The following is a 12,874-nucleotide window of genomic DNA, read 5'->3' as shown; positions in this document are numbered from 1 at the left end:
TGATGCACTGTAAATCCTAGAATCCATATAAGAAATAATGAAAGGTTCATGGCCTTAAAATGACTAGCATAAAAGGTGCTTAAGTACCAAGCATGAAATTGTACAACCGTCTCTCTCACCCTCCATATATAAAAATAAAATTATATAAACGTAGACTCTTCCTGTTGGCTGTTTCAGCAAGTTAAAACTGAAGATTATGTATTTAAAGATTAGGCAGTAAGCCAGAGCTATAAAATAAAAAGCCTACTTTTCAGGGAGCATGTGCCTCCTGCAAAATTTAGATGTCAGAAATCTCTATTGGTGGACATTAATGTTTGTTTGGAGGTTGTGGTGAATTCTATGAAATACTATTTGAAAGCTCCTTTTGTCCCTTTAATGGTCTGACTGGGTTAGGTTATAAAGTGAAGTTAAATAAGGGTCAAATGTATACCATATACTTCAAGGAATGAATATAAAAATATTTGAAAATAGAAGTTTCAATGAAAACATCTGCCCAGATCAGGCAAAACCTGTACTGAGCACACACCAATTACTGCCTCTTTTTGATGCCTAGAAACTAATCACTACACAGTATATTGCTGCAGCTCTGAAAGTGCACCAGCTGTTTTGTAAAACTCCCAAAATGCAATGCACTTCTGAACATGTGTAACACCCAATAGGCATATTGGTTAAACTGTGTTGACAGCTAGCATAAAAATGGGTAGGCAATTTTAACTTTATTGTTCTAAGTAAAATGACAAACTTCACAGCACAGAACAGTTGCCTGTTTTTTAACTCCCATTTTAGTCAAGTCCTGATAATGCTTTTGTCTTAAAATGAGCTGCTATACTCTACTAGTGGACTTTGCCTGACTAATAACAGTAATGAAAGAATGCTGAATAATACTTATTTCAATAAAATATTACGTACAGTAATAAATGTTAAGAGTAGTATATTTTGTTACTTTACTGCAGGGGTACTCAACTCCAGTGTTCAAGTACGACAGTCACTGCAGGTTTTTGCTTTAACCAAATTTTAAATCAGAAACAATTTATTTACTACTAAAGTAATATGTTTTTTGGGCTTAGTTTTACTTACCGTGTTCTTTATTCAGGTGCCTTAATTGCCAACTTCAGTTTTAAACAGCTACATTAAGGTTTAAATTGTTGCCCATTTTAAGCAGCCATCAGTTATTAATGAAGTGCAAATGACAAAGTGCAAAATGACCCATCAGCTCTCCAGCTAACATGCTTTAATTTAAAGCTGTATACATGCATCATTAAATGTGTGCCAATACAATATTTTGAAAAAAAAAAAAAAAGAGCAAATAGCAGCACCAAGAGGTACAAATCTATTTCAGACCATAAAACACATGGATAGTGTTCTCAGAAAATGAAATATCTAATGTGATTAAGCTTTGTCTTGAAAGAATTAAAGCATCAGCGAGTAATATAAATAAATATGAAGATTCATTACCCGCTAGGCCTAGCTTCAAATTATGAAACTGGTTGGAATGAAAACCTGCAACCACTGTAGACCTCCAGGACTGGAGTGGAGTACACTTGCTTTACAAAGAGCAAGTGTAAAGAAAGTATTGCATGTTTGTGCCACGCAATAAAACAAGTGTCCTGGTAGAAAATTTTAAATATAAATACAGTACATATATACTGTATACAAATGCTTCACCCCCCCCCCCGGCAAGCTAGCCTTCTCGACTGAAAAGGATGATATCAGCATACCATAACTAAAATGTTCACGTCTTCATTACAACATAGAAAATCTAAAGGGACATACTGATTTTAGGTAAAGACAGGTATCGATTATAACTCCAATATATATGAACAAAAATAACAGAAACTAAGAGCAATAACTTACCTGGTTCTGAAAAACCTGAAAACTCACGATGTTAGCAACATTTCAGTTGTACAGTCTCATGAACTCTGGGAATACAAACTAAACAGAACCCTTTAAGAAAAGCTTTTTCCAAAAAAACAAAAACTCACTTACCCCTTGTAGTCCATTAAACTTAATTGTTGGCTGGGAGGCAGATGCATTCTGAAATAAGAAGCAATAATCTAAATTAAAATCATTACAGAGGAAAAAAAAATTCTTCTAAAAGTGCTGCTTTTGATTTTTAATACAAAATTACATGTACATGAATGAATTCTGTACCTTATTTTTAGAAGGACTAAGTGAATATTATGATAAAAATAATTTAACGTGCACATCACATTAAAATAGTGTTTAAATGCCATTAAATTTATTTATGGGCTATGTAATAAAGGCTGCAAAGCTGAAGAAAACTCCTAACCTACAACTATGAAGCAAATCACTGTACAATGTAAACTAGGTTTATAACCATATAAATATACAGTACATTATTATATTGCTCAAATAAGGTGAAAACTGTCCAACATTAACACAGTGCAGGTATATCAAGTTTACACTAACTTTCTGTAAAACAAAAAATGCCACTGTACTTGTATGCTCCATGACTCACTATGAGAGCTGACATTTCATCCATCTTATATGGCAGCAATCGAACATTGCCCATTACAATGGATGGTAGACCATTTCTAAAACATTTTTGCCTTGCTTTTATTCTCAAGCCAGCATACTGCCCTCCATGTTTGTGGACAAACAGCTCCAGCTGTAAAGTGAAAGTGAGCTGCTAAGATGTTTGTGATCGCAGGGCAAGTAGCCGTTTACAGGACCATTTAATCCACCCCACTTTTATTTAAAAATCCTTTGATGCTTTTGAAAAAGGTATGGAAAGCACCATTTAGGTTACAGTAATATTTACTTGGCTTTACTGCACTAATTACATTTTACTGACTACTGAATGTGTGAATATCTCTGGCATCTGGACAAGTGCAGCACCTCAATTTGTCCCATTATCTTTATATAGTTTATCTTGAAAAATAATTAATTGAATAAATATTGATCCTCAATTTTTTGTGCATCCCACAACCCCATCCTTTGGCATAGAAAAATGGTATGGAATATTTATACCTAATAAAGACTGGCACTTAAGTTGGGTATTTCAGTATTATGATAACCCAACAAGGTAACTGCTCAAAAATTCAAATAGGCTTAGTCTATAAGTGAAGAGTTATAAAATATTTAAAATTGCTAGTGTAACTTATGTAAAATTGGCACCTCACCTTAATTTCCCCATCAAATACATTGAGGTGATTTTTTTTAATCTAAACAAAAAAAAAACAAGAAAAAAACTTCCAAAACAGGAAACACAACTTTATTTGCTTTTAAGTTTTATTTGGAGATGCCAACATATCTGAAGTGTAACTGGCAGAAACTTAAAGTCAGTGCAAGCAAAATTTAAATGTAAAAATTTTGTATTTTATGTCCAATATCAATTTAATTTTTTTGCTGCTTAACTTCCGAGTTCAGTACTCAAAAATCCAAAACATGTAATTGATACCAACTACAAGTACCTACAAGTTCACTTCCATACACTGCACTGGTAAGCAGCCTTTTACAGACTTTGTGTTTTTTTGTTTGTTTTTTTTTTTTTTTTTTCTTTAATACTTTTTTTTTTTTTTTTTTTTTTTGACTAGTTTTGAATAATTTCCAAACTTGATCTGATTTGTCACAGATAGTATCCAACAGATATTGTTATAAAAGGAGTTTAAATTTATCAATAATCTGCCAGTGTTATTGTGGTCCAAGCACCAGCTTGTCTCAGCCTCCTTCTGGACAAATTGTGAACCTGGAAATAGTGACATTGACACCAACAAGGACCTAAAACCTACCTTACTTCTGCAATACCTGGAAACAACAGACCCAGAGAAATTAAAAGTGGGGTGTATTAAAACTTCCCACAATCATCTCCTAACACCAAGATCTCTAGCACTGAAGCAACTCTGTTCCACACTACCACAGATGTTGTTCATCCCAAGATGGAGAGGGCAAAGTGGTAGATAAAGAAAAGCCAGACAGAAACAACTTGGAGCTGATCGGATATCTATTGTAACAAAGTTCAATTGCTCGCAAAATAAGATGAATGAACAGTCTGCTCTCATACCGGGTCACGGCACATAGAGTTACTGTTGAATCTCTTATTATGGGGAGCGGACTACAACCTGACATACAAACACTATTTTATCTTATTTGAGCAGAGAGAGGACCCACTGCAGTGTGAGAGAAAAAAAGGCAATAGAGGGGTCCGATCATCTATGTGACTGAGGAATAAGAAAGGGTAAAAGGGAACACATTACAGTCCACACTAAAATTTGTAATAGACATTGAAATTCTTGCTGTTGAAATTCACTCTTACTACTGTATTTACTCTGGGAGATTAATAAGGATGATTTGTGCATATTCCTCCCAGATTACACATTCAGAAATTTACTCTGTTACCAGCACTCTAAAGATGAATCATTTTGACCCCACAGTTATAATAATGGGATGACTTCAACCTAGAGGTGTGCAATATTGGCAAAAAATTATATCTCGATATTTTATAGGATTCTGATGATAACGATAATTTGACAATATCTTGCATCCTTTAAAACGGGTTTGTAATAGTCTTAATATAATAGGACATTGATTGTAACTTACTAATGAGATTAATGGAAATAGTTAAGGAAAACTGGTCTTATTTACTTATAAATTAAAAACAAAAAAATTAAAATCACCAGTAAAATTATTACTGAGAGCAGTGCAAGTATGAGTAAACTATTTCAAAGAGGCCTACAGGATTTAAACAAAAAAAATGCAGTAAGACCAACAAACCTATTATAATGAGAGCATTTTAAACAGACACCGTTACTGTAAACAAGAAATGAATCCAAAGGGAATACTGATCATAACTGAACTACAAGGCATGAACATTACACTCTGGACAAACACATTGCTCTGCTGAATGGTGAATAGTGCAGCATACAAGTAAGAATAAAAATCTAACATACTGTACTATAGTATAAAAATCCAAAATCCTGTCAAAAACTGCATGGGGGAAACGTATTTGGAAACAAGTTCTGTCATATATTGCACAAAGATACAAAAAACCCAAACCTATAACATTTTTTAAACAAATTACTAACTTCAAGTTCTGTGCGTTCTTAACCAAACTATATATCCAAATAGATACATCTCAACCAAACGTATATATACCTGAACGATGTATTTGAACCGATTTATAAATCTAAACTCATCTAATTAAACCAAAACATATACATCTAAACCAAGAATACTAGATCTCATATATAATTCACCAGTCTCCTCACTCACGTCCGTCCGAAGCTGAATGCGCAGTCGGCTTATGCGCAGTCGCCTTCTGCGCAGCTGCCCGAAAAACCTCATGAGACCAACATCGCGGCAGGCGGCAGATTTACGGCCGCAAAAATTCAAAGAGAAAGGCGACTTCGATTAGAGCTCTAGAGGCCTGAAAGGTGATTTCAACTACAGCTCCAGGCCCAACTATGCATTCATTCAATACACCTATATCAGGTTTGTGGTGCTTATACTTATTACTATTCCACTCGTGCCCGTTTCATCTTACGTTGTCGAAACGGGCTCTTTGTCTGTCTAAATATATACATCTAAATCGGGGATATAAATTGAGCAGAATATTCATGCTTCACAGATAAATGCCTTGCAAGTAAAGGACAACAGTAAATGATGTGGGTATTTAGTCATCCCTTCTCACCTTAACCCAAGACACTGCTCACTTAAATAATACATTTATATAGCACCTATCCCATGCTTAAGGCACTTAACTGCTATGTTCACCCAGTAGTGCTTGCATTTTGGGGAAAGTAGTTTATACAGGTGCTGGTCATAAAATTAGAATATCATGACAAAGTTGATTTTTTCAGTAATTCCATTCAAAAAGTGAAACTTGTATATTAGATTCATTCATTACACACAGACTGATGTATTTCAAATGTTAATTTCTTTTAATGTTGATGATTATAACTGACAACTAATGAAAGTCCCAAATTCAGTATCTCGGAAAATTAGAATATTGTGAAAAGGTTCAATATTGAAGATACCTGGTGCCACACTCTAATCAGCTAACTAACTCAAAACACCTGCAAAAGCCTTTAAATGGTCTCTCAGTCTAGTTCTGTAGGCTACACAATCATGGGGAAGACTGCTGACTTGACAGTTGTCCAAAAGACGACCATTTACACCTTGCACAAGGAGGGCAAGACACAAAAGGTCATTGCTAAAGAGGCTGGCTGTTCACAGAGCTCTGTGTCCAAGCACATTAATAGAGAGGCGAAGGGAAGGACAAGATGTGGTAGAAAAAAAGTGTACAAGCAATAGGGATAACCGCACCCTGGAGAGGATTGTGAAACAAAGCCCATTCAAAAATGTGGGGGAGATTCACAAAGAGTGGACTGCAGCTGGAGTCAGTGCTTCAAGAACCACCACGCACAGACGTATGCAAGACATGGGTTTCAGCTGTCGCATTCCTTGTGTCAAGCCACTCTTGAACAAGAGACGGCGTCAGAAGCGTCTCGCCTGGGCTAAAAACAAAAAGGACTGGACTGCTGCTGAGTGGTCCAAAGTTATGTTCTCTGACGAAAGTAAATTTTGCATTTCCTTTGGAAATCAAGGTCCCAGAGTCTGGAGGAAGAGAGGAGAGGCACAGAATCCACGTTGCGTGAGGTCCAGTGTAAAGTTTCCACAGTCAGTGATGGTTTGGGGTGCCATGTCATCTGCTGGTGTTGGTCCATTGTTTTCTGAGGTCCAAGGTTAACGCAGCCGTCTACCAGGAAGTTTTAGAGCACTTCATGCTTCCTGCTGCCGACGAACTTTATGGAGATGCAGATTTAATTTTCCAACAGGACCTGGCACCTGCACACAGTGCCAAAGCTACCAGTACCTGGTTTAAGGACCATGGTATCCCTGTTATTGATTGGCCAGCAAACTCGCCTGACCTTAACCCCATAGAAAATCTATGGGGTATTGTGAAGAGGTAGATGCAATACGTCAGACCCAACAATTCAGAAGAGCTGAAGGCCACTATCAGAGCAACATGGGCTCTCATAACACCTGAGCAGTGCCACAGACTGATCCGACTCCATGCCACGCCGCATTGCCACAGTAATCCAGGCCAAAGGAGCCCCAACCTAAATATTGAGTGCTGTACATGCTCATACTTTTCATGTTCATACCTTTCAGTTGGCCAACATTTCTAAAAATCCCTTTTTTTGCATTGGTCTTAATTGATATTCTAATTTTCCGAGATACTGAATTTGGGACTTTCATTAGTTGTCAGTTATAATCTTCAACATTAAAAGAAATAAACATTTGAAATACATTAGTCTGTGTGTAATGAATGAATCTAATATACAAGTTTCACTTTTTGAATGGAATTACTGAAATAAACTTTGTCATGATATTCTAATTTTATGACCAGCACCTGTACTGTAATACACAGACATAAACATCAGTTATTTGTGAAGAAGTAATATTCTGATCATTTTGTATTTTTAAACATTGATCAGCATTCAGAAACAACCGAGCAGCTCTAGCATTTTCCCTACCCATTCCTGGGGCCTCATGTATAAACTGTGCATACGCACAAAAATGTTGCGTACACCCGTTTCCATGCTCACATTGCGATGTATAAAAACTAAATTTGGCATACAGCCATGCACATTTTCATGCCAGCTCAATCCCTTGCGTGCACAAGTTCTCCGCTCGGTTTTGCAAACTGGAGGCACCCAGCGTCAAAACAGTGCTACTGTTCCTGTGTGGTTTCCCTTTATTTATTAGATTCACATTCCTGATACGGCATTATCACATACACTGAAATTAACCGCATATTGTTTATTAGTTTAAGGCATCAGACTGTAATCAACCCGTAATCATATAATGGTGCACAGAATGGCCAAACTATTCCAAATACCATAGCTGCTTTAGCATTGTTACTCTCAGTGCACCACTGAGTATTTAACCCACTGCATCAGAGTATGGAATCATAGCTCTACAGCCGCTGATCAGAAAGAGGATAATCGGGTTACATAGGGCTGCACGATAACAGAAAAAATGATTATCACGATTATTCTGCTCAAAATTTTTATTACGATTAATAATGACGATAATTCCTTTGGTAAATGAAGTCTGTGACCAAAGCAGTGTAGCCTCGGCCAGTTATTCACAGATGCTGCCCTAATCACATTAGCTGCGTTGTCTGTTGTGATGCACACAAGTCTTTCTTCCACCAAGCCCCAAGCGGACATCGCTTCTTTGAGGCCCACTGCAATAAACTCCGCTGTATGGTCTTGTGGGAAAAAACGAAGTTTGCAAAAGCTTGCTTTTCATTTCAAACTCGTTGTCAATAAACTGAAATGTCAAGCTCAAATACGGTTCCGCAGTTCTGCTTGACCATAAGTCGGTCGTGGCAGCAAAATATTCAAGGCTGAGCCTGAGAATTTCTCTATTTCTTTTCGGCATTTCGCATACAGTAAGGGCAGCGCAACATTGGAAAAATGGTTGCGTGAGGGAATGCTATATCTTTTATCAAGTGTTGCGATCATTTTGTTAAACCCCTCACTGCTCACGGTGGTTATTGGACACATATCCTTGGCTATATGGTACGTGATCGCCTCTGTTATTTCCCGGTGTCTTTGCGAGCTAGGCAGATATGGTATTGCGTTGAACAATGTCCCCGATATTGTTGTCTGTGTTGTGGATGGCTGGTAATTTTTTGTTGTTGCTGTTTGTGCCTTCAGTCGTTGAAATTCTTGATAGTGTACTTTGTGGTGGCTTTTAAGGTGGTTGATGAGGTTTGTTGTGTTACCTTGGGACGTTTGGACGGAACAGGAGCAAAGTTTGCACAAGACTCGTACCTGATCAACATCACATTCCTCGAAATCGAAATAGTTCCAGGCAACTGAGTATGACCCCTTTTTAGGAACTAACGATCGCACTTCTGCACCTTCCTCGCGTTGCTCCGCCATCATATGTTTATTCTGACTGACTGTTATTGCTGCTATTGACTTCTACTGCTTCAGAAAGCGCTTGCAATCTAGACGCAGTAACGTCATAGTGACGCAGTCCAATCTGTAAACTCAGCCCATAAAAAACAGTTTGGTCTTTATACTGTAAAATCGCAACGATATTTATTAACTAATCGTGGGTCATAAATATCGTTATCATGAGAAAAAAAAAAGATTAATCGTGCAGCCCTAGGGTTACAGCATCTAGCACACGTGCCACAGCCATGCGCACAGTCTATTTAAACTTCTTACACACGGTATGGTAAGTGCTTTAGAGCCTTTCCTTTAGGGACCTCGCACTTCATCCCAAGAGATCAAAACGCACTCATTCCATCAAGTGCTCCTGGTAGAACGGTTTGTACTTCTAAGTAACTACCTCACTGTAAACTTGTACTAGTTATATTGCACAACCCGAGTCACTTTATAAAGCACGTATTTACATATGACGACGACTGGCTTCTAAGTTGATTCAGATTTCCAAGCGCTATCTTCTTGGAGCTCTAGATATCATTTTTAAGATGAAATGAAGTAAAGTATGTTTATTACATTATCCAGATACATTTTAAACTTCATTTAAATAATGTATATTGTTAATAATTAAACATGTTTGGACACAGTGGACAGCAGAAGCGATAAGCTGGCACCCTGTTCAGGGATTATTCCTGCCTCGTGCTGTATTCTGGCTGGGACTGGCACGTCCCTAGATGGATTAAACAATTAAACATGTACTACGAAGATATTTCATTGTTCCATAAAACTTTTGAAGAATCAGCGTTCTAAGCTTACAGATGGCTTGGCGTCTATTACAGAGCTGATCGTGTGGCAATTGGTTACTTGGAGAAAGAAAAGGAAGAACAGGAATTGGAGGCTAGTACGTGAGAGAGAGAACTAATAGCAATAAATTATTTCATCAAAGGTCACGCAAGGCACAGCAAACATCTTGCGGGAGGCAGGAACAATCTCTGGATAGGGCGCCAGCTTATCGCTAACACTGCGCCACCGCGTCCCCATGTTTAATGCAGGCTTTAATTCCTATCATTATGAAAATGATATCAAGTGTACATCTTAATATTTAAATTGTTCAGAGAGCTGTAATATCATGAAGGTATAATGCATTCTGTGTCCTGTCAGCAGAAGAGAAAGCCCATTTAAGAAGCACGTAGTGATTCACACACAGAGTACATAAAAGAACACATAGAACACAAAGCATTTAACATGCCACTTTAGTTACGATGGGGTCTGAGAAACTAGTAAATTAAATGAGTTTAAGATGAAGTTTATGACTTTCTACTTTAATAACAAAATAAACTGATTAATGTATAAATTGAGATTAAAGTTGACATTTGGACATTTTTTTCAACTGTGTCCCTATTTTGTTTTTCTTCTCTCTGTATCCCTAATATGCTTCCATATAACAGACGGTGGGGTACAACTCGCCTTTTCACAGCAACTTTGATATCGGACTACTTATTTATTTCAGGCACTTTGCGGCTTTCTGAACTTGATCAACTTCCTTTTGTTGTTTATATCACTGCTTAAACTAACAGTATGTTTTTCTTTGCTTCTACTTTCCTTGCTGCTCTTCTCAATCTACATGCTTCCGCTAGGTCAGATTATCTCAGAGCACAACGTGAGCTACCACAGCTATGCTGATGAGACACAGCTGTATTTATCAATAGCACATGATGACCCCGATTCTCTTGATTCATTAACACAATGTCTGACTTGTGTTTCAGAATGAATGAATAGTAATTTTCTCAAGCTAAATAAAGAGAAAACTGAAATCTTAGTGATTGGCAATAATGGATACAATGAGGCTATTAGAAATAAACTGGATGCATTAGGATTAAAAGTCAAGACAGAGGTAAAAAGCTTAGGGGTAACTTGACTGTAATCTGAATTTTAAAATCGCATATTAATCAGATCACTAGGACAGCATTTTTTCACTTTTTAAGAAACATAGCAAAATTTAGACCTCTTATATCATTGAAAGATGCCGAGAAATTAGTTCACGCGTTTGTTTTCTGTCTGCTAGATTACTGTAACGCAATCCTCCCAGGAATACCCAAAAAAGACATTAATCGTTTGCAACTAGTGTAGAATGCAGCTGCTAGAATCCTAACCAGGAAAAGAAAATCCAAGCACATTTCTCCAGTTTTGATGTCACTACACTTGTTACCTGTGTCATTCAGGATTGATTTTAAAATTCTGCTTATGGTTTATAAAGCCTTAAATAATCTCGCCCCATCTTATATATCGGAATGTCTGACATCTTATATTCCAAATCGTAACCTCAGATCCTCAAATGAGTGTCTCCTTAGAATTCCAAGAGCAAAACTTAAAAGAAGTGGTGAGACGGCCTTCTGCTGTTATGCACCTAAAATCTGGAATAGCCTGCCAATAGGAATTCGCCAGGCTAATACAGTGGAGCACTTTAAAAAAACTGCTGAAAACACATTTTAACATGGCCTTCTCATAACTAAACTGTAATTTAATCCTGATACTCTGTATATCTAATTCATTATAATAACTATTCATGGTGGCTCTAAAATCTGTACTAACCCCTACTCTCTCTTCTGTTTCCTTTTCCGGTGTCCTTTTGGTGGTGGCTTGTGCCACCACCATCTACTCAAAGCACCGCGATGTTCCAACAGTGATGGATTAAAAGCCAGAAGTCTGCATGACCATCATCATCAAGTCCTTCCATGAGAACCCTAATTACAAAGAGGACTATTTCATGTATGTTAGGTAGAATGCCCAGAGGGGACTGGGCGGTCTTGTGGCCTGGAACCCCTGCAGATTTTATTTTTTTCTCCAGCCGTCTGGAGTTTTTTTTTTTGTTTTTTCTGTCCCCCCTGGCCATCAGACCTTACTCTTTTTATATGTTAACTAATGTCTTATTTTAATTTCTTATTTTGTCTTTTATTTTTCTTTTCTTCATTATGTAAAGTACTTTGAGCTACTGTTTGTATGAAAATGTGCTATATAAATAAATGTTGTTGTTGTACTTGGTATTCGCAGAAATTCTTCTTTCTCCCCCATGCTTTTGACATTCTTTTTTCACAGTTTTCAAAACATAAGGGACTATTTATAGTGATTTGCATATTCAAAGAGGTGTAATTCTGGGAGGAGTCTGTGTGGTGCGGCAGGCGTGTGCACAAGCATTACATTTCACACTGACCAGGATTTATGTAGCAGAAGAACGTGGAAGTTAGCTTACACACAAATGTATGCATATGGATTTTTTCGTGCTTACGTACATTTACGCTTTTGTCCATATGCCATATTTTATTGTAATTTCTACACACAGCATTATGCATGAGGCCCCTGATCTGTACTTCTTTTAAATGAAGTGTGGCCAATCTATACATATTAATAAAAGGCAAAGCCCTCACTGACTGACTGACTGACTGACTCATCACTAATTCTCGAACTACCCGTGTAGGTGGAAGGCTGAAATTTGGCAGGCTCATTCCTTATAGCTTACTTACAAAAGTTAGACAGGTTTAATTTCGAAATTCTACGCGTAATGGTCATAACTGGAACATGTTTTTTGTCCATATACTCTAATGGAGGAGGCGGAGTCACGTATCGCGTCATCACGCCTCCTACGTAATCACGTGAACTAAAAACAAGGAAGAGATTTACAGCACGAGTCAAACGCGGGAACGAAGGTAAATGACGTTAATTTTTGACTGTCTTTTAATACTGTTGTAAGCATACATATTAACACATGTGCAATTAAACATGTGCATTTACCGGATGATTTCTCAGGCTTAAAAGCTCGCCTTTTATCAAACGCGGGGGAACAAAGGTAAATGACGTTGTTCACTGTCTTTTAATACTGTGTACGCATACATATTAACACGTGCAATTAAACGTGTGCATTTACGGGGTGATTTCTCAGGCTTAAAAGC

General features: G+C 37.4%; 1 protein-coding gene across 1 annotated transcript in view; it reads right to left on the bottom strand.

The window, feature by feature from the left end:
* The window catches only part of ell2 (elongation factor for RNA polymerase II 2), a 97,270-nt gene that overhangs the window by 70,361 nt on the left and 14,035 nt on the right, over positions 1-12,874 (bottom strand). Inside the window, exon 2 of the mRNA XM_028804773.2 lies at positions 1,987-2,034. Coding sequence (XP_028660606.1) covers positions 1,987-2,034 — 48 coding nt within the window. The remainder of the gene's footprint in view (positions 1-1,986; positions 2,035-12,874) is intronic.

The sequence above is a fragment of the Erpetoichthys calabaricus genome, chromosome 7 (genome assembly GCF_900747795.2).
Source record: "Erpetoichthys calabaricus chromosome 7, fErpCal1.3, whole genome shotgun sequence".
Classification (NCBI taxonomy): Eukaryota; Metazoa; Chordata; class Cladistia; order Polypteriformes; family Polypteridae; genus Erpetoichthys; species Erpetoichthys calabaricus.
This window is presented reverse-complemented; position numbering and strand designations above follow the sequence as displayed.